The sequence below is a fragment of the Oncorhynchus kisutch genome, linkage group LG28, assembly GCF_002021735.2.
Source record: "Oncorhynchus kisutch isolate 150728-3 linkage group LG28, Okis_V2, whole genome shotgun sequence".
Classification (NCBI taxonomy): domain Eukaryota; kingdom Metazoa; phylum Chordata; class Actinopteri; order Salmoniformes; family Salmonidae; genus Oncorhynchus; species Oncorhynchus kisutch.
In genome coordinates this window covers 32,425,152-32,448,730 of record NC_034201.2, presented here as the reverse complement: position 1 = coordinate 32,448,730, position 23,579 = coordinate 32,425,152, and the positions used below count along the sequence as shown (strand labels likewise).

The following is a 23,579-nucleotide window of genomic DNA, read 5'->3' as shown; positions in this document are numbered from 1 at the left end:
TTAGGGTCATTGTTCTGTTGGAAGGTGAACCTTTGCTCCGTTCATCCTTCCCTCGATCCTGACTAGTCTCCCAGTCCCTGCCGCTGAAAAACATCCCCACAGCATGATGCTGCCACCACCATGCTTCACCACCATGCTTCACCGTAAGGATGGTGCCAGGGTTCCTCTAGACATGACGCTTGGCATTCGGGCCAAAGAGTTCAATCTTGGTTTCATCAGACCAGAGAATCTTTTGGCAAACTCCAAGCGGATTGTCATGTGCCTTTTTACTGAGGAGTGGCTTCCGTCTGGCCACTCTACCATAAAGGCCTGATTGGTGGAGTGCTGCAGAGATGGTTGTCCTTCTGGAAAGTTCTCCCATCTCCACAGAGGAACTCTAGAGCTCTGTCAGTGTGACCATTGGGTTTGTGGTCACCTCCCTGACCAAGGTCCTTCTCCCCCGATTGCTCAGCTCTAGGAAGAGTCTTGGTGGTTCTAAACTTCTTCCATTTAAGAATGATGGAGGCCACTGTGTTCTTGGGGACCTTTAATGCTGCAAAAAAACATTGGTACACTTCCCCAGATCTGTGCCTCGACACAATCCTGTCTCGGAGCTCTACAGATAATTCCTTTGACCTCATGGCTTGGTTTTTGCTCTGACATGCACTGTCAACTGTCGGACCTTATATAGACAGGTCTGTGCCTTTCCAAATCATGTCCAATCAATTGAATTTACCACAGGTGGACTCCAATCAATTGAATTTACCACAGGTGGACTCCAAGTTGTAGAAATATCTCAAGGATGATTAATTAATGGAAAAAGGATGCCCCTGAGCTCCGTTTTTAGTCTCATAACGAAGGGTCTGAATACTTGTAAATAAAGTATTTCTGTTTTTAAATGTTTAATAATTTAGCTAAATGTCACGCCCTGGTCTAAGTATTTTGTGTTTTTCTTCATGTATTGGGTCAGGCCAGGGTGTGGCATGGGGTTTTTGTATTGTGGTGTGTTTTGTCTTGGGGTTTTGGTGTGTATGTATTGGGATTGTAGCTAGTGGGGTTATCTAGCAGGGTCTATGGCTGTCTGGAGTGGTTCTCAATCAGAGGCAGGTGTTTATCGTTGTCTCTGATTGGGAACCATATTTAGGCAGCCATATTCTTTGAGTTTGTCGTGGGTGATTGTCCTTAGTGTCGTTGTTCCTATCTCTTTATTTATTTACACAAGTATAGGCTGTTTCGGTTTTCGTTACGTTCTTTGTTTTGTAGTGTTTTGTGTTTATTCGTGTTTCACGTTGTTCATTAACATGGATAGCAATCTACACGCTGCATTTTGGTCCGACTATCCTTCACACCTAGAAAACCGTAACAGAATCACCCACCACAAACGGACCAAGCAGCGTGTCAACAGGCAGGAGCAGCCCAAAGAGGAGATGCACTATAAGGATTTCTGGACATGGGAGGAAATCCTAAACTGAGAAGGACCCTGGGCTCAGCCTGGAGAATATCGCCGCCCCAAAGAAGAACTGGAGGCGATGAAAGCGGAAGGCGCCGGTATGAGGAGGCAGCACGGCGACTCGGAAGGAAGCCTGAGAGTCAGCCCCAAAAATGTATTGGGGGGGGGGCTCAGGGAGAGTGTGGTAGAGTCAGGAGTCAGACCTGAGCCAACTCTCCCTGTTTATCGTGAGGAGCCAAGGAGGAGACCAGAATCAGAGCCGGTGTTGGAGGTGAGCGAAGCAGAGACTGTGAAGGAGTTAATGGGGAAATTGGAGGAGAGAGAAATGAGGGAGTTGCTGTGTTGGTGCTTTTTGCATGGAATTCGCCCGACGGAACGTGTCGGGGATTTGATGGCACCTGGGTTAGCGCTCCATACTCGTCCTGAGGCGCGTGTTAGTCGGCTGGTGAAGTTGGTGCCAGCCTCACGCACCAGGCCTCCTGTGCACATCCCTAGCCTTGCACGTCCTGTGCCAGCACTGCTCTCAAGATCTCCAGTACGCCTTCACGGTCTAGCCCATCCTGTGCCACCTCCACACTCCAGCCCTCCGGTAGCAGCTCCCCGCACCAGGCTTCCTGTGCGTGTTCTCGGTTCAGTACCACCAGTACCAGCACCACGCATCAGGCCTACAGTGCGCCTCGCCTCTCTAGCGCTGCCGGAGCCTTTCTCCTCTCCTGCGCTGCCGGAGTCTCCCGTCTGTTTAGCGCAGCCAGAGCCTTTCTCCTCTCCTGCGCTGCTGGAGTCTCCCGCCTGTTCAGCGCAGCCAGAGCTGCCAGCCTGCATGGAGCAGCCAGAGCTGTCAGTCTGCATGGAGCAGCCAGAGCTGTCAGTCTGCATGGAGCTGTCAGTCTGCATGGAGCAGCCAGAGCTGTCAGTCTACATGAAGCAGCCCGAGCGGCCAGTCTGCAATGAGCTGCCAGTCTGCAAGGAGCTGCCAGTCTGCACAAAGCTGTCAGTCTGCAAGGAGCTGTCAGTCTGCAAGGAGCTGTCAGTCTGCAAGTAGCTGCCAGTCTGCAAGTAGCTGCCAGTCTGTAAGGAGCTGCCAGTCTGCACGGAGCTGTCAGTCTGCAATGAGCTGTCAGTCTGCAATGAGCTGTCAGTCTGCAAGGAGCTGTCAGTCTGCAAGGAGCTGTCAGTCTGCAAGGAGCTGCCAGTCTGTAAGGAGCTGCCAGTCTGTAAGGAGCTGCCAGTCTGCAAGGAGCTGCCAGTCTGCACAGAGCCGCCAGAGCTGTCAGCCTACATGGAGCAGCCAGATCTTTCAGTCTGCCAGGATCCGCCAGTCAGCCAGACTCTTCCAGATCTGGCAGTCAGCCAGACTCTTCCAGATCCGCCAGACTCTTCCAGATCCGCCAGTCAGCTAGACTCTTCCAGATCTGCCAGTCAACCAGAATCTTCCAGATGCCAGTCAACCAGACTCTTCCAGATCTGCCAGTCAACCAGACTATTCCAGATCTGCCAGTCAACCAGACTCTTCCAGATCTGCCAGTCAACCAGACTCTTCCAGATCCGCCAGTCAGCCGGGATCTGCCAGAACTGCCAGTCGGCCAGGATCTGCCAGTCGGCCAGGATCCGCCAGTCAGCCAGGATCCGCCAGGATCCGCTAGTCAGCCAGGATCCGCAAGATCCGCCAGTCAGCCAGGATCTGCCAGTCAGCCAGGATCTGCTGAAACCACCAGCCAGCCAGGAGCTTCCTCTCACTCCCGAGCTTCCTCTCACTCCCGAGCTTCCCCTCAGTCCCGAGCTGTCCTTCAGTCCCGATCTGCTCCTCAGTCCAGTGGGGTTCTGGGTGAGGACTACTAGGCCATGGTCGGCGGCGAGGTTGGACTATCCAGGGACGCGAGGAGAGGGGACTAAGACATTGACTGAGTGGGTTCCACATCCCGCGCCGGAGCCGCCACCATGGACAGACGCCCACCCGGACCCTCCCTATTGTTTTGAGGTGCGTTCGGGAGTCCGCACCTTAGGGGGGGGGGGTTTGTCACGCCCTGGTCTAAGTATTTTGTGTTTTTCTTCATGTGTTGGGTCAGGCCAGGGTGTGGCATGGGGTTTTTGTATTGTGGTGTGTTTTGTCTTGGGGTTTTGGTGTGTATGTATTGGGATTGTAGCTAGTGGGGTTATCTAGCAGGGTCTATGGCTGTCTGGAGTGGTTCTCAATCAGAGGCAGGTGTTTATCGTTGTCTCTGATTGGGAACCATATTTAGGCAGCCATATTCTTTGAGTTTGTCGTGGGTGATTGTCCTTAGTGTTGTTGTTCCTATCTCTTTATTTATTTACACAAGTATAGGCTGTTTCGGTTTTCGTTACGTTCTTTGTTTTGTAGTGTTTTGTGTTTATTCGTGTTTCACGTTGTTCATTAACATGGATAGCAATCTACACGCTGCATTTTGGTCCGACTATCCTTCACACCTAGAAAACCGTAACACAAAACCTTTAAAAACCTGTTTTCACTTTGTCATTATAAGGTATTGTGTGTAGATTGCTGATGGGGGAAAAAGTTATCCATTTTAAAATAACACTGTAACTTAACAAAATGTGGAAAAAGTCAAGGGGTGTGAATACTTTACGAAGGCACTGTAAGTACCTGTACAGGTGATTTTGGGTCGGCAGGTAGCCTAGTGGTTTGAGTGTTGGGCCAGTAACCGAAGGATGCTAGATCGAATCCCCGAGCTGACAAGGTAAAAATCTGTCGTTATGCCCCTGAACAAGGCAGTTAACCCACTGTTCCTGGGCCATCATTGTAAACAAGAATTTGTTATTAACTGACTTGCCTAGTTAAATAAAGTTTAAAAAATAAATGGTAATTACAGTAAATTAATGGTTCCTTATGGCACAGTTGCTTCAGTGCAATTTTAGAGACACATACAGTACTTGATGTTTAATGTATATGTTTTGTGTAACCTATACATTCTTAAGGAGTTTCATTATGTGTTGCATAGATAGACCCCCCCCCCCCCCCCTCTCTCTCCTCATTTTCTCTTGTGCAGCTGGCTATGATCATTGTGGGCAAGTTATTTTGTAGTGGTCTCCCTGGCAGCAGCTGTCACTGGGAATGACATGCCCAGAATACCCATGGTCCAAAGTCAAAGCATCTTAGAGTATGAATGCTCATTTATGATCCGGGCCTGTAACCACAAAACGTCTCAGAGTAGGAGCGCTGATCTCAGATCAGTTTAGCCTTTTAGATAATAATGAATAATATTATATGGACACATACTAGATCAGCATTCTGAGATGCTTTGTGGATAAGGCCCCATGTCCATAAAACAATTTTGATTCTGATCTAAAAGGCTAAATTGATCCTAGATTAGAACTCCTACTCTGAGATGCTTTATGAATACTGGCCCACAGCTACTGTACTTTAATCATGTCAATGTGTCTCTAGCCTGGTTCCAGATCTGGTTGCAGATTAGTTTTACATGCCAATGCACATAGGAGTTGGCTATACAGCACAAACGGATCTTAGACCAGGAAAATGTGTCTCTACATTGAATATCAAAGTAAACACTTGCATTCTGCTGCCTCATATTTATTGTGATTGGTTGAAATGTATTTTTGGACAATCCACTGCAGATTGGTGTATTCGTTGATTATTTCTTAGTGGGTGTGTCATTCCTACTTTGTCAGAGCCATAGTAACTACAACTGGAGAAAGTTAGTACTTCTACTAGGGTCTTGAAAGGTTAGTCAGAGACTTGTTGTGTGTGTGCGCATGTGTGATAGTCAGTAACGGGGGAGCTAACTGTAGTCATGGAGATTTGAAATAAGACAGCCTGATCAAACTCTCTCAGCCAGAGCTTAATTTCATTAGACCATTTACTTGTGGATTACAATGGTGGTGTGTGTTTGTTGGTTTATTGTGTGTGACGTATGTATGTGTGAGATCAGGGAACTGTCTTCGTTCCAATTCTCTCCCCTTCTCCATGACGTGCACTTGGTCATTCATGGACTTAAAGTTCAAAGGTGGAAGATATATATCCCTCTAGCCCATGGAGGCAACAATACAATGCTTTTAAATCCATGATTAGGAGTGAACGAGTGCACATTTAAGAGAAGGGAAGTGAATCGGACAAGAGCACAGGTCTAAAAGCCCCTGTGCAAATCAGTCCAGAAACATCTGCAAAAGTCACAGTCTGAAATGGCACCCTATTCTCTATATAATGTTCTACCTTATGGGCTCGGGCCAAAGGTAATGCACTATATGGGGAATAGGGTGCCATGCCATTTCGGATATACCCACACTACACATTCGATCCAATGACAACTGCTTTGGGGGACATTCTGATTTACAGTAATGCCTTTAATCTCACAAAGTAATGGAGACTCTGACAACAAGCTTATGTGTGTATCCTCACTCTCCGGGGGTAGAAATGTTTATAATTTTATACACATTAATTCCACCTAATTAAAGTGGGATTCCTCTTGGCTCAGACAGTATGAGGTCTGGTCCACCAGTCACCAATGGACTCAGCTTTAAGCCATCTGTCCAGCGAAAACCACGGTATAGAGAGAACCCCTGTGGTGAATCTTTACCATTAGTAAGACTGTGCCGGATGTTGGTCTAGTGGTCAACACAGCCGCTGCATATGACGACCAACAGTGGTAGTTTGAATCCCTGTTGGGCCAGTTTCTGAGTGTGCAAATATGTATGTTTGATATGTTCTGTATGTCTAATAGGACTTTTCTCTATTCCAGGAGCCTCACATGGTGACTTCTAATGTCCTGGAATAAACCGGAAGCTGAACCATGGTCATTCTGCAACAGGTAGAATACCTTATTTCTCACTTGTTCTCTCTCTCAAACATACACTCACACACACACAAACACACACAAACACACACCCACCCTGTGCAAGTGAGACACAATTTAAATGCTAATAAGATAGGGGCTATGGTGTGTTATCAGCTGGACCACCAGAGGACACAGTGACATGTAGCATGAGATAACATGCACCCTCATTCTCCGATCATCACCCCCCCGTCACACTATCAATATATTTTCATCTGGGCCCATGGTTCTGGAGAAGCTTTGTGGGGCTTTGAAGGTCACTTCATCAGGGTTTTTAAAGGGATAGTTCATCGATTACATTTTTGGGGTTTGGAGTGGGTAGTTTAACAAAAATAAAGTGTGAATTGCAGTCACTTCTTGTCCATAGACAGATTTCAAGGTAAGGAAACAAATATATAAATATGTGAAATCTCTAAACTATCCCTTTAAGGAGTACCTCAATGTCAAGAGACTAGTCATGAATCATGCATCTCATTCCATCAGCAAGGCATCTGTGTTGTCAGACTAGTAAAGCCTCTGTAATGCCTGAGTCTAGACAGGGAGGGATAGTGACATGGACGTTTCACCTCAACCTGAATTAGAAATTGATACTTTTTTCTTGCTAAAGTTTTTGAGTGCTAACTGCATCCTTTTCTAACAAAGCTGGTACCTGGGTTTTGGGTTGTCAAAATCATTCTTATTGCACTTCAATGCACATGAAACGATGATTACAATTTTCGAAAAGAAAGTTGACTCCATATAAATATGTTTTTGTGTAGAGCAAAACTCATACTTTTGACTTTTTTTGATTGGTTCAGTCCTAAATATGTTGTTGTTGTCCGGTTTACTGCATATATATGTGGTTAGGTGGGTTGTGAGAGATTGAATAACAGCACGGTCAAAGTGTGTCCAGCGTGTTACAACAAAACAAAAACAACATGGCAGCTTAACACTAGGAAGTGACAAAGCCCATTCTCTGGCTGGGCTGACTTCCTGAATCTCACCTTGATTGACAGCAAGGATTTCCAATAGGCTCCTCCTCTTATAAGGATCTGTTTACTTTGAGTCCCCAACATTGGAGTAATTACTGATTTTGGCAAGGCAGGTTTATAAAGTGGCGTAGGCCTTGCTTTCACCGGTCATCATTTAGAGTCGTGATAACAAGGACAGAAGAAGGGAATTGTGCATTTTCTAAATATTCAAACATTCTTGAAACAGCACCACCTCCTCCTAGCAACAAGTGACAAGTTACATCACTTCCTATAAAGTCTGCAGTTGGACGAGGCTAAGCCTACATCAACCTAATTCCCCTTATTGGATGGACTGGCAGCCTTCAAAGTAGCCAACTTATTTCATGCATAACAATATGTGCCTTTTTTATATCAATTGAACATCACATTTTTAATTGTTTTAGGAAGTGCACAGAAAATAGTTTTAATGTAATAAAAATACTATTGTGTCAGGAGGAATTATGAAGTGTATTAATTGTGAATTTTGCTCCACTAGTAGATTTAACATGACCTTAGACCAGACTGTAGAGTCTTTTGGCAGAGTGAGATTTTATTGCATTACTATTGTGTTTGAGAAAGAAGATGAGTAGGCGGCCAGTACGTTGCAATAAACTTTAGAGAACTATTAACATAATATATTTTCCAAAGAGTACATATAGGAGCAGTCAGCATAGCACACCAGGACGCACAACTGCAACGCATTTAGACTATTATAGTTATCCTCATGCAGCTGCAATTTAGGGGCCTACCTTCCTACTGCCCTCATTACTATTGTTGCAATGTAATTTAAACACATTCCTGCCAAGTTTGTACTTCAGCAAACACAAATAAAGCTGGTTTGAAATGCATTTTCAATTTGCAAGTATATTGATGGCAGGTCCAGGGTGTAACGTGAGTCTTAAAAAAAATAAGCACCTCACGTCCTGGACCTAATGGACAATATATTGAAATCATGTGCTTAACATATTGGAATGGCAAATGTAATGTATTCAACTAGTAAGAAAATGGTAACACTTCATTTTATGGGGTCCTTATTACAGTGTAATTACATGTGTAATTACACTAACAAGCATTGTCGTTGTTAATTGTTATAACTCATAGTTAGACTGTAATAACATGTAACCGGTGGTAATTGCAGTCTGTAATTACAGAAGTGTAACAACAAATGGTTGTTACCATGCTTCTTACAAACGGGCAAGCTCCCACTAAATTCACAAATTTAGTGTTTTGGTTCTTCTCAGCACATCCAATTCAATACAAACTATTACAAGGTAATAATCTCTTGTGGACAGATGCACTGGGTGTCCCGAGATTACATAGGCTCTAATGAGTAGGCAGTCATTTTAAATAAGAATTTGTTCTTAATTAACAACTTCTTAGGGCTAGGCCCCTTTTTTCTCCATTTCTGCCTGAATGACATGCCCAAAGTAAACTGCGTGTTGCTCAGGCCCCGAAGCCAGGATATGCATATAATTGGTACAAACAACACTTTGAAGTTTGTATAATTGTTTAAATAGTGTAGGAGAATATAACACAGTAGATATTGTAAGAGAAAAATAAACCAGATTTTTCAAGTGGAAATAGCTACAAACAAAAGATTAGCTTTTCTTTTCATCAACTTTATTGCAACATGTAAAAATAACTTACATTTCTTACACAATTACAACCATTTGTATTGTTACATTAATAATCTGATTACTTAGATTAAACAAAGATATAGGCTTATTCAATAACGTAAAAATAACTATTCTAGTGCTGGTGAGTACTAGTCTAGATAGCCAATTTAGAAAAACGTGATTCTCTTTTTCTTCCCTTTTAACATTATAAGTAGCAATGGAAATGAACTCTGTAAGCATTTTCCCCATCCTGGAGCAGACAAGGTAAGGACGAAGATTCAGCAGGAGGCAGGCAGGTAGATGTGCAAATGAGTGTTGGATTTATTTACACAGCGCTGGTGTTTCAAAGATGACACTGATATTTACAAATATAAATACAAAGTTCTGACTTCAAAATGTCAGCATTCAAAAGAAAAAGCCTCTCATCAAAATTCTATGCATTTTCAGCCATTCCTGAACCTGAGACCAGAAACAGGCTACCTGAGGACAATACCAAAATAAATGATCTGTTGATTCAGTTTCCTCACAACAAAATCTGCAGAGCTTCGATGATTTTATGCCCCAAATATTCAACATTTTGTTGGTGGCAAGAATTCTATATAATAATTTTAGCTGAAAAGCACGAAGTCTTGAATCTTGCGTTGTTTTATATATCAACTCATTCTTTTATAAATCAACTCGGTACATCATAAATCTCTTCCCAACTATTTTGCAATCTGTGTGGCACAGTTGTCAACATCCTGGTCCTCAAATGAAACTGGTATACTTTCCTATTTATACTATTTTTATTCCTCCGCCAGTTTTGATCCTTTATATTGGACAGACAGACCAGTTCCCTACCTCCTCCCGCTGCCACCTGCCTCCTCCATTTTTGGGGTAATGCTGTAATCAATTGGTTGTACTCTTGGATTGAGCAGACCTTTCCGTACAATTCTGATAACTCCATGAAGGACATAACTCTACCATTCCAATTTACAATATAATTTAAGAACAAAATACCCTTTTCAAACATCTTTCCCATAAATACAGGTATTTTATCAACCCTACACATTTGAGTTCAGCCATAATATTTATTGTAATATTTGTTCTATCTTTTCAGGGGGATGAATTTGAAATTGTAGCCAGCTCTGCAATGCTTGTTTGAAAAAGAGAAATACCTTGAAAAAAGTGGCATTTTCAATTAATCGAAAATGACACATGGCAATATGCACAAAGGCAATTTTTAAACAATGGATGAGCTTTTCTTATTAATCTACTTGAGAACCATTTAGGGTTCAAATAAAACTTTTGAATGAGTGAAGCTTTTAGAGAGAGTTTTAATGCTTTTATATTTAATCATCTCAACCCACCAAATTCATATTCATTATATAGATAGGCACGTTTTATTTTGTCTGGTTTAGCCTCCCAGATAAAGCAAAATATTTTTTGCTCATATGATTTGAAAAACAAATCATCAGGAGTAGGCAGCACCATAAGTAAGTGAGTAAACTGAGATATGACTAAGGAGTTAATCAGGGAAATTTTTCCATAAATAGACAGGTATTTACCTCTCCATGGTTGCAGGATCTTGTCTATTTTTACAAGTTTTCTATTGAAATTCATTGCAGAGAGCTTATTGATATATTTTGTGATATGAGTATACTGAGTATGTCTACTTCACCATCAGCCCATTTTATAGGTAAACTGCAGGGTAATGTAAATGTTTTATTTTTTAAGGATACGTAATATTGTACACTTATCATAATTAGTTTTTAGTCCAGAGAGTACAGAAAAATTATCTAGATCTTCAATAACACATTGCAGGACTAGCTTGCGGACTTAATATAAAACTTGAGTCATCGGCATACATGGACACCTTTGTTTTTAAGCCTTGGATTTCTAATCCTCTAATGTTGTTATTGGATCTGATTTTAAAAGCTAGCATTTCGAAGGTGTCACGACTTCCACCGACTTCCACACGACTTCCTCTCCCTGTTCGGGCGGTGCTCGGCGGTCGGCGTCGCCGGCCTACTAGCCGTCACCGATCAGACATCTCTGCTCTCCTGCGCTTGACTCCTTCGCCTACCTCTAAACACAATCACGTAACAGATGGCCATAACGAATAGATATGGTGACAGTGGACACCCTTGTTTAACTCCTCTTGACAATTCAAAACTCTCTGAGAACTATCCGTTATTTACCATGGCCTTATTTCTATTACAGCATATTGGCTGACTGCCATTCATATTTCATTCACCCAGCTCGATAGGTTTAGGCTACGACTTGATACTCAAAATTTCCCTATACTCATCATGAAGTTGCTACAACCTAGGCTACGAATGAACCTTTCTAGCGCAGGGGTTCCGCTAGCGGAACAACATTCCCCGCCGAAAAGGCAGCGTGCGAAATTCAAAAATATTTTTTAGAAATATGCAACTTTCACACATTAACAAGTCCAATACAGCAAATGAAAGATAAACATCTTGTTAATCTACCCATCATGTCCAATTTAAAAAATGCTTTACAGCTAAAGCACAACATATGATTATGTTAGATCACCGCCAAGTTGAAAAAACACAGCCATTTTTACAGCCAAAGATAGGAGTCACAAAAGGCAGAAATATAGATAAAATTAATCACTAACCTTTGATGATCTTCATCAGATGACACTCATAGGACATCATGTTACACAATAAATGTATGTTTTGTTCGATAATGTGCATATTTATATCCAAATATCTCAGTTTACATTGGCGCCTTACGTGCAGTAATGTTTTGATTCCAAAACATCCAGTGATTTTGCAGAAATATGGCGCTCAGAACCCAAAACAGCCAGAGGCATATCCGCCATTTTGGAATCAACAAAGTTAGAAACAACACCATAAATATTCACTTACCTTTAATGATCTTCATCGGAAGGCACTCCCAGGAATCCCAGTTTGTCAATAAATGACTGATTTGTTCCATAAGGTTCCATCATTTATGTCCAAATAGCCACTTGTTAGCGTGTTCAGCCCAGTAATCCATCTTCATGAGGCGCAAGCACACAGACAAAAACATTCCGTTACAGTCCTTTAGAAACATGTCAAACGATGTATGGAATCAATCGTTAGGATGTCTTTAACATAAAACATCAATCATGTTCCAACCGGAGAATTTCTTTGTCTTCAGAAAAGCACTGGAATGACAGGTAACTCTGTCGGGAGCGCGCGTCATGAGACCAAGGCTCTCTGCCAGACCACTGACTCAAAGAGGTCTCATGAGCCCCTCCTTTATAGTAGAATCCTCAAACCAGTTTCTAAAGAGGGTTGACATCTGGTGGAAGCCCTATGAAGTGCAACCTCATCCATATCTCAATGTGTATTCGGTAGGCCAAGCTTTGAACAACTACAAACCTTTTTGGTTTTCTCAGGTTTTCGCCTGCCATATGAGTTCTGTTATACTCACAGACATCAAACAGTTTTAGGGACAGAGTAGGAGGCAGTTCACTCAGGGCACGCTATTCATCCAAAAGTGAAAATGCTGCCCCCTTTCCCAAAAAGGTTCAAGTTTACAACGTAGGTGCACGGGTCGAGAGGAAAGTTTTAGTAATCAAGGTGACAGACAGTGATACATTCAGCACCACCTTGCACACTCTTGCTTGCATCTAGCTGACCTAGGGTGTAATCATTAGTCCAAACCGTTGCAAACAAGAGTTTCTATTGGAGAAATTCAGGTATGTTTATCCCTGTTTCATTTGCTACTGCTTAAGAAACTTTTCAACATAATCGGCAGAATGAATACACCCCTGATCACCCACACATATTTCACTTTCATAGCAGCCACATACAAACAGCATGATCACTTTACTTGTTGTATAATTAATTCTAGCATCTTCACGGAATCAGGAATCAAGGTAAGACCCAGATGCAGACACATCAAATTGACAATGGTTTAATATTCCAACAGGGGCAGGCAATAGACAGTACAAGGCAGGCAGCGGTCAGTAAACCAGAGGTGGGGCAATGGTACCGGACGGCAGGCAGGCTCAGGATCAGGAAGAGTGGTCAGGTAGGCGGGCACAGAGTCAGGACAGGCAGGGGTCAAAACCAGGAGGCAAAAATAGAGAGACTGGGAAAAGCAGGAGCTGAGAACAAAAACTCTGGTTGACTTGACAAACAAGATGAACTGGCAACGGACAAACGGAGATCACAGGTATAAATACACAGGGGATAATGGGGAAGATGGGCGACTCCTGCAGGGGGGTGGAGACAATCACAAGTGAAACAGATCAGGGTGTGACACAGCCTGCCATCATTCACTTTTTACTGGACTGTGTGTTTACAGGCAGTTGCAACAGCATGAGTTTAGAAAGCAATCATTAGAAAGCAATTTCCAAAAGCCACAAAATACTTCTGAATGGATTTCTGCAAATATGTAAATACTTACATTTTGGAACTTTGCAGTCCTATTGATCAAACAACCATGTTTTTTTATTTGTTCAATGTTTGAAACATGGTGTCCTAGTAGTAGCCTAAGCAGAGAGCTCCTGTATTTTCTGGTGGTTTTGTCCCACATATTTGCAGATGGACTGGCTAGCTAGCAAGCAAGCTGGCTCATAGTTTTTGTTTGAATGATGCATCTGGACACTACCAGCTTTTTTTATTTCAACTGGCTGCTAGTTCCTGATCTTTTGAAACCCATCAATTGAGGAGTTACCTAAAGCTTGAGAGAAATGGGAGATGCAGTAGAGGAATGCAGTGCTGAGGCAGAGGGCTCGTAGTGAGGATGACTGGCTAATACTCTGAACTGTGTGTGGTGAGCTTTCCTGACGCCCAGAGCTGCTGATGCATCACCCAAATGGGTGCTACACATTGTGAAGGAGGAGAAGCCCAGTAGTTACACGACTCAGGCTGGTTCCCAGAGTAGCCCTTTACATGATCGTCACAAGACTCATCAATCTTCTCCCTGACCACCTTCTGATAAAGCCATGAACTGTCCTGCTTCATCTTTGGAGGATGCACTCAAAAACTTGTCCTCAATTGGTTGACCTATCTGTAGTCATATTGATGTATTACTTGTTTGTTTTTTGCTTTTGAAGTGCTTTGAAAGTCTTATGAAAAGCGCTATAAAAATGTAATAAATTGTTATTATTAACCATGAAAAGGTAGGCTCTCTCCCTCAGTTGCCTTTAAACATCAATGTTACGCACGCATCTATGAAGAGGGAACGCAACACCCTGCTACAACTAAACTCTCCGTGAAGCGAAAAAGGTATGGACTGTAGGTGCAAGTAAGGATGACAACAGGCAGAATGTGGTACCGTTTACAAGGACTTTATTCCTTTACACGGTAATATGGGGAAAAGGGGCTGGACGGAACCAAAGCAAAGAAAGTAAATCTCAAAGCCCCCCCCCCCCCCCCCCCCCCTCCTATCTTACCTGCCTACCCACTACCTACCTAATTTAGCACCACCTGGTGCCCTAACCAAAATACAGGGGGTGGTCCGCCCAGGTCTTACCTATTGTGCATAGACAATGAATATACTACAGGTATATGTATGCCCGCGGGCCTCTTGCCTAAGCACTCCCTAGGTGCCTTCCCCTTCTCCCCTGGGAACAAATGAAACAGAATATTAAACAATTTCACAAACAAACTAAGAAACAAAGGACATCAAATAAGCTCTACCTGAGAAACAAACTCACAGAACATACCACTTCCCAGCAATGAACTCCCAGCAAAATCAACCTCTAGCAAAATCTCTCAGCAATCCCTACCTCCAAATCTCTCTCTGCAATGACCTCCCAGCAAAATCTCCCTCCAAAAAGATCTCCCTCCTGAACAGAACACTGGCTTTTATATAGCTTCAGAAGGAATGGGTAATTGGAGACAGCTGCGTCTTGACGAGGGGGCGGGGTCAGCTCTCCAATTAGCCCTGGAGTCGACCAATCAGCTGCTTGAGGGATTTCAGGAAGCCATTTCCTGAAATAAACACATGCAAATACACAAACTACAACACATAATCTGGGGAACGTAACAATCAACAAGATCAGCAACTAATGTTGGCCAGAGAGAGATGAGCTAAAATCCAATGAGGGAACAGTTGATAAACCCTCTCAAACTTTTTCATCTAGTTGCCATCAAAATTGCACTGATAAACGATGGGGAATAGTAGCCTGCCCACCTTTTTGCAGCTTGCCTGCTAATGGATGTTTTTCCTAACCCACATTTTGACAACTGAATGTAAACTTGCCTTCCTGCCTGCCCGCCTATTTGATTGATGCCAAATTCATTTGATTGACAAGTAACATAAACTCACCCCATTCCGTACAAATGTGCGCAACCGCAACATTCAAATGAGGCTACAAAGAAAACGAATGGGACTGTAGCGACTGTGTTGACGTCAAAATTGGGGGTGTGAACTAGGTTTCTATTCAAGCGTTGATCGACATGGTAATGGCTCTATAGTATTGGAGAAACGGACACTCCGTTACATCTTGTCGTAACGTACAGCACGCATAAAGCAACCATTTCTGTCTTACAATCTCTTTCCACCAGGTGTAGCACTTCGATCATCCTTTAAAAACAAGAAATGGACAGTGACTGGGTTAAGGGGGGATACCTAGTCATTGTTTTCGTCATGATTGCATGCGACCATCATTCTCAAAGCCGCTGTTTACTTCTAAGATCACTTTAGCACTGCCCTAAAAACCCGATTCAAATTCGACACAAACCTTCAAATAGACACATTATATCAACTCTTTATAGTGTTTTATTTACATTTTAGAGGCAATAAGGTGATAAGTTGGACAGATCGAGTGAAAAAAAGCAATTTTCCCACACAACATCTCTCCTCTCCTCTGCTTCCTCGCCCGCCATTTTTTAAAAGACCCGATGGGGCTCATTGGCTGCTTGAATTATGCAGAAACAGGCAGTGTTTAGGTCATGTAATTGATTCTGTTGGAAAGGGGAGAAAATATGTGTTTACAATTTTATTGACATTACAGTTGATCTGGAAGTATTATGTTTTTGGGGTGCTAAAATAAGGGCAATTGTACGGAACAAGGTGATGTACGAGTTTACGTTAAGAGTTATGCTGTGAACGACAGTCATTCAAGTTCAGCATAACTAGCTAGCAAAATGATTCACATGTCTTACTAGTTAACCAAATGACACCTGCCTCTCTAGCTGTAGCCACAGAAAAACAATATGGGTGGGAAAAGTCATCCACTCAACCTCTCGTACAATGACAACATCCTCCCATCAGCTATCTAGCTAACGTTTGGCTCAATGATTTTGTCTTGTTAAATAAATAGCTACATAAATAGATAAGCAAGCTTATTAGCCATGTTATGACTGGCAATTGATCATAGCCCTTGCTAGTTTGGTTGTATTGACATTTCCAGTCTTGGTTACATTCGTCTGTTTTTTTCCAAAATATTGAGTCAAAACTGAAACAGTGCATCCCGAATGGCTGGAGGAAGCAAATGTATCAGGCCAGCTGTGATGTACAACCTGATAGCAATATTTGTTGGACTACCAATAAATGTATTGGTGAATTATATGAGTCATGCATTGAAATGCATCCATCTATTCTGCCAACAATGTCATCCTTTCAAATAGAACCTATTTTTAAACCTCTCATGAAGTTGGTTTTGTAGCATAAACTGAGAGTTTGATAGTTTTTACTGATATTATGATATTGTCTGTTTACTTCATATCTGCAAAGTAGTTAAAACGCTATCAGTTCCACTTTAAATGGGCGATAGGTAGCCAAGTGATTAGAGCATTGGGCTAGTAACCGAAAGGTTGCAAGATCAAATCCCCGAGCTGACAAGGTAAAAAGCTGTTGTTCTGCCTCTGAACAAGGCAGTTAACCCACTGTTCCTAGGCCGTCATTGAAAATAAGAATTTGTTCTTAACTGACTTGCCTAGTTCAATAGGGGTAAAAATAAATAAAGAAATATTATAATAAACCACAAGTGTTGCTCGGTTTGTGAATTCTCCAAACAATGTTTCCACTTGGAAAATTAGAATAGTATTGGCGGGAGTCAGTGGCAGTAGTGGAGAGAGATGTACAGCGCGTCTTGGCCACACATCCCTCCCCTTATTTGTGGTCTCCGCATTTGAAATTAAGTTCAAGACACGTTCGTTCCACATAAACAGCAACCTCATAAACATTGTCAGGACGTAGCAGTCGTCTCTTCAACTGAAATCATTACGGTTCAGTATTTCAACTCACCCCCCTTAAACGCACACAGTACCCAAACTAATGGCAGAATGGCACATCAAATCAAATCAAATGTTATTTGTCACATACACATGGTTAGCAGATGTTAATGCGAGTGTAGCGAAATGCTTGTGCTTCTAGTTCCGACAATGCAGTAATAACCAACGAGAAATCTAACCTAACAATTCCACAACTACTACCTTATACACACAAGTGTAAAGGGATAAAGAATATGTACATAAAGATATATGAATGAGTGATGGTACAGAACGGCATAGGCAAGATGCAGTAGATGGTATCGAGTACAGTATATACATATGCGATGAGTAACATAGGGTATGTAAACATAAAAGTGGCATAGTCTAAAGTGGCTAGTGATACATGTATTACATAAAGATGGCAAGATGCAGTAGATGATATAGAGTACAGTATATACATATGAGATGAGTAATGTAGGGTATGTAAACATTATATTAAGTGGCATTGTTTAAAGTGGCTAGTGATAATTTTTTTAACATACATTTTTCCATTATTAAAGTGGCTGGAGTTGAGTCAGTATGTTGACAGCAGCCACTCAATGTTAGTGGTTGCTGTTTAACAGTCTGATGGCCTTGAGATAGAAGCTGTTTTTCAGTCTCTCTGTCCCTGCTTTGATGCACTTGTACTGACCTCGCCTTCTGGATGATAGCGGGGTGAACAGGCAGTGGCTCGGGTGGTTGTTGTCCTTGATTATCTTTATGGCTTTCCTGTGACATCGGGTGGTGTAGGTGTCCTGGAGGGCAGGTAGTTTGCCCCCGGTGATGCGGTGTGCAGACCTCACTACCCTCTGGAGAGCCTTACGGTTGTGGGCGGAGCAGTTGCCGTACCAGGCGGTGATACAGCCCGACAGGATGCTCTCGATTGTGCATCTGTAGAAGTTTGTGAGTGTTTTTGGTGACAAGCCAAATTTCTTCAACCCCCTGAGGTTGAAGAGGCGCTGCTGCACCTTCTTCACAACGCTGTCTGTGTGGGTGGACAAATTCAGTTTGTCCGTGAAGTCTACGCCGAGGAACGTAAAACATACTACCCTACTACTGTCCCGTCGATGTGGATAGGGGGGTGCTCCCTCTGCTGTTTCCTGAAGTCCACAATCGCCTTCTTTGTTTTGTTGACGTTGAGTGTGAGGTTATTTTCCTGACACCACACTCCGAGGGCCCTCACCTCCTCCCTGTAGGCCGTCTTGTCGTTGTTGGTAATCAAGCCTACCACTGCAGTGTCGTCCGCAAACTTGATGATTGAGTTGGAGGCGTGCATGGCCACACAGTCGTGGGTGAACAGGGAGTACAGGAGAGGGCTCAGAACGCACACTTGTGGGGCCCCAGTGTTGAGGATCAGCGGGGTGGAGATGTTGTTACCTACCCTCACCTCCTGGGTGAGGCCCGTCAGTCCAGTTGCACAGGGCGGGGTCGAGACCCAGGGTTTGGAGGGTACAATGGTTTTAAATGCTGAGCTGTAGTTGATGAACAGCATTCTCACATAGGTATTCCTCTTGTCCAGATGGGTTAGGGCATTGTTGCGATTGCGTCATCTGTGCACCTATTGGGGTGGTAAGCAAATTGGAGTGGGTCTAGGGTGTCAGGTAGGGTGGAGGTGATATGGTCCTTGACTAGTCTCTCAAAGCACTTCATGATGACGGAAGTGAGTGCTACGGGGCGGTAGTCGTTTAGCTCAGTTACCTTAGCTTTCTTGGGAACAGGAACAACGGTGGCCCTCTTGAAGCATGTGGGAACAGCAGACTGGGATAAGGATTGATTGAATATGTCCGTAAACACACCAGCCAGCTGGTCTGCGCATGCTCTGAGGACGCGGCTGGGGATGCCGTCTGGGCCTGCAGCCTTGCGAGGGTTAACACGTTTAAATGTTTTACTCACGTCGGCTGAAGTGAAGGAGAGTCCGCAGGTTTTGGTAGCGGGCCGTGTCAATGGCACCTCAAAGCGAGCAAGGAAGTTATTTAGTCTGTCTGGGAGCAAGACATCCTGGTCCGCGACGGGGCTAGTTTTCTTTTTGTAATCCGTGATTGACTGCAGACCCTGCCACATACCTCTTGTGTCTGAGCCGTTGAATTGCAACTCTACTTTGTCTCTATACTGACGCTTAGCTTGTTTGATTGCCTTGCGGAGTTAATAGCTACACTGTTTGAATTCGGTCATGTTACCGGTCACCTTGCCCGGGTTAAAAGCAGTGGTTTGCGCTTTCAGTTTCGCGCGAATGCTGCCATCAATCTACGGTTTCTGGTTTGGGAACGAGCACTGAGTACATGATACATACTGTATTGACCAACATGTTATGTCCATTTGTTAAATGTAGATTGGCGGAGCAAATAAAGGAAAATCCAGTGGAGGCTCCTAAGAGGAGAAAGGGGCGGACCATCCTCCTCAGTGTATTTCAGATAAATATAAATTAACATTAAAAAACGTTATAATTTTTAGATAAAACTATACTACATATATTCACGTCACCAAATAATTTATTGAAACACACTGTTTTGCAATTAAGGTCTACAGTAGCCTCAGCAGCACTCTTTGGGGTAGCACCATGGTGTAGCCAGAGGACCGCTAGTTTCCTTCCTCCTCTGGGTACATTGAGTTCAATACAAAACCTTGGAAGCTCATGGTTCTCACCCCGTTCCATAGACTTACACAGTAATTATGACGACTTCCGGAGGGCATCCTCCAACCTATCAGAGCTCTTGCAGCATGAACTTACATGTTGTCCACCCAATCAAAGGATCAGAGAATAAAGAAAGTACTGAAAGCATAAGTTACAGCTAGCTAGCAGTGCAGTGCATAAAACGTGGTGCGTAACTCAAAGAGAGAGAAAGACAATAGTTTAACAGTTTTGATCAAATTAATTTCTTAAATTAAAAACAATGAAGAGAAAGCTAGTTATATTTCTTTAAACTTTCACTTTCACTTACTTAGCTAGCTAATGCAGCTCAAACATCCAGCTCAACCAGAGAGGTATGCTATGTTAGCTAGCTGGCTAAGGCTATCCAACACTAGAACTCTTCCAAGTCAAAGTGGGCTTTCGGTTTTATTAATTTATTGCTACCGGAGCCCGCCGGTGTAAACTGCTTGCTGTACACTGTACTGCATGATTGTAGTGGGTTTACTAACGCATTAGTTCTAGTAGCTATGTTGACTATGACGTTAGTTAATATGGAGACAGTGATGTAGGCTGTGTGTAGCGGTTATGGTATGAAGTTTGGCTTGGAAAGATTTTTTCACCTGGTCACAGCCAGCTGTTGTGTTGTGCACTGAAGTCCACAAGCGAAGGGAGAAGGTGAGAGGAGGAGAGTGTATAGATGCGAGAATTAATTATACAACAAGTAAAGTGATCATGCTGTTTGTATGTGACTGCTATGAAAGAGAACTGTGTGTGCGGGTGATCAGGAGCGTATTCATTCTGTCGATTATGTTGAAAAAACTTTTCTTAAATGGAAGCAAATGAAACATGGATAAACATACCTGAATTTCTCCAATAGAAACTCTCGTTTGCAACGGTATGGACTAATGATTACACCCTAGGTCAGCTAGATGCAGGCAAGAGTGTGCAAGGTGGTGTTGAATGTATCACTCTCCGTCACCTTGATTACTAAAACTTTCCTCTCGACCTCTGCACCTACGTTGTAAACTTTAATTTGTAGGTTGTAGCAACCTCATGATAGGTATAAGGAAAATTTGAGCATCATGTAGTAGCCTAAATCTATCCAGCTGGGTGAATGAAATATGAATGACAGTCATCCAATATGCTGTAATAGAAATAAGGCCATGCTCATAAAATGGGACTTTATTGAAGCAGGTAAGGGAGCATTCTCTCCCGGACAATGCACAGTGGACACCAGGGTGGTTTCCAGACCCTCCAGCAGTGACACAACTTCCGTGCTACACCCAGGAACATTTTGCGGTGCAGTGATTTTCTCTCCAAGCCTACTGAAAGGGTCAGAGCACATGTTCTCCTCTCCAGGCTCCGGAGAGAGCTCTGTCATAGTCAATTTAGTGCCAGTCAATGTCAGGATGAAAACCTCTCACACCCCATCATAGGGAAGACACTCCTGCAGAGTGCGCCCATAGGAACAGCAGAGGAGCAAGAAGGAGACAGTTCGGCCTCCAACATGGTGTCCTCACCAGGGCCCGACTGGTAAACTGGACCCCACACTTATAAATCCAAATCAAACATTACAAGCGGAGGTTTATCATGTTATTCACTTAGCCTTACACAAAGATGAGAAATGCTTTTTCCTGCTTTTTATGGAAACCCAAAGGAGTCATACCTAACCGTCCCAGTGGCTTTCCATAGCTTCCTTAAACACACCGCGACGCACTCTGTCCATTGTGCTGACTCAGCGCAGTGGAGACACAGATTTCTTTTTCACCAACCTGTCACTCAGTCGTTTGAACTTTTTTGCTATTTTTATATAGGGACCTAAAACTAAGGTGGCACAAGTTTCAACTGAGGGGGCTAAGACCCCTTTAGCCCCCTCGTGGAGCCGGGTACATCTTGAAGTCTGAGACCTTGTGGGAATCTGTGTTAGAGAAAAAGTATGTAGCTATAACAATTTACTTTACCCTATACTAGTTATCATCATGATTTCTATAGTTTAGGCCTGTTACCTAGCTAGTTGTTGTCTTGTCTAGCTAACAATAATAGTGCTTGCTAACACTAAGTTAGCTAGTGTTTAGCTACATTGAAAAGGAACTAATATTCTTCATAGTCTGTTGACACAAGTGGCTAGCTAGCTAGATAACGTTAACATGCTGGGTGTTTCTCATGTAATACCCTTGAGGTATGGATACCTTGAGAACAAGGTTCAGAGAAGATAAGACCATCGAGCCCAGCTAACATTAGCTAGCATGGAAAACTTACTTTCTATCTCCTGTGTTGATGTTTTTGTCTTGTTCACGACACTCTTTCATGGCAGTCTCTCATGTCTGCACACTGACCTTCTCGACACGTTCTTTGCGCACTGTCACATGATGTTAGTCTCAACAAACCCCTCTGAGTGTATTGTGCAGACGGGTAGATGTTGACATGATGCCTTAATTTCTGTGATAAATAAATAATTTCACTGATCCAACAGTGGAACCCTTGCAAGGTTACATGATGGAATAAGAGTCTGTCCTATGAACATTTTAAGTGCATTTATAAAAACCATTATTTAACCAAGAATATGGTGCGTTGGGATATGGTTGGGAAGCTATTGGAAACTTTAACATTTTTAACAAGCATGGTAACTAGCATTTGTTGTTAGACTGTAATTAGACTGTAGTTACCTCCAGTAACATGTTGTTATTTCAGTTTAGCTATGTATTATTACAATTAATTACAATACTTGATACAGGGTCATTCCATATGGAATTACACTGTAATAAGGCCCCTTAAAATGAAACATTATCGAGAAAATCTTTGGATGGGACTGCAGCTCTTGAAAAAAAACTTGCACATTAACTTGTTGAAGGAGTTTTCTGAGAATTCCTTCCTGATTGCTGATTGTGTTTGTGGTTGCTTTCTAGGGGGACTATGTCTGGTTGGACCTTAAGACGGGCCGGGAGTTCGATGTCCCAGTGGGAGCCGTGCTCAAGCTCTGTGACTCGGGACAGATCCAGGTGCTGGATGACGAGGGGAGGGTAAGTCCACTCGAGATGAGACGTTGACAGGACGTTGACACTACTTTGACAAGACGACGAGACATTAACAATATTTTGATGAACAAGACTTTGGCCCTGTTCAAATGCATCCCTCCTTCCTCCCGTCCTTGGAGTAATCATGACATGACATTATTGGTAAAAGCAATGCCATGGAAAGCTTGCCTACACCTATCCATTCATGTTTTATCAGTGATTACTTAATGGAAGGAAGAAAGCAAGGAAGGGGAAGGAAAGGAGGATGCATTCAAACAGGGCCTTAAGCTTACTCTAACAAGCCCACATGGACGCACAGTAGCCTATGACACCATAGTTCCTCAATGGCTGTGAATGTACTGTAACTGTTCTCCCATCAGGAGCACTGGATATCGCCCCAGAATGCCACCAACATTAAGCCCATGCACCCCACCTCCATCCACGGTGTGGAGGATATGATCCGCCTGGGAGACCTCAACGAGGCTGGCATCCTGCGGAACTTGCTCATCCGCTACAACGAGCGTGTCATCTATGTGAGTCCCCCCTGCAATACTGGCTGCTCGCTTTGGTACCACTACAAGACCATCATTTTCAGTGGTGTAAAGTACTAATGTAAAAATACTTTAAAGTACTACTTAAGTCGTTTTTTTTGTATCTATACTTTACTTTACTATTGATATTTGAAAATGGTCCAATTCACAAATTTATCAAGAGAACATCCCTGGTCATCCGTATTGCCTCTGATCTGGTGGACTCACTAAACACAAATGCTTCATTTGTAAATTGAGTATGCCCCTGACTGTCCGCAAAATAATATATATATAAAGTTATGACGTCTGGTTTGCCTAATATAAGAAATATGAAATGATTTATGC

At 43.0% G+C, this 23,579-nt stretch overlaps 1 protein-coding gene across 1 annotated transcript in view; it reads left to right on the top strand.

Annotated features, from left to right (window-relative positions):
- Positions 1-23,579, top strand: part of LOC109872790 (unconventional myosin-VIIa) — an 84,957-nt gene that overhangs the window by 5,756 nt on the left and 55,622 nt on the right. The window contains exons 2-4 of the mRNA XM_031808435.1: positions 6,160-6,228; positions 22,597-22,710; positions 23,085-23,237. Of these exons, the coding sequence (XP_031664295.1) occupies positions 6,211-6,228; positions 22,597-22,710; positions 23,085-23,237 (285 nt within the window). The 5' untranslated portion in view covers positions 6,160-6,210. The remainder of the gene's footprint in view (positions 1-6,159; positions 6,229-22,596; positions 22,711-23,084; positions 23,238-23,579) is intronic.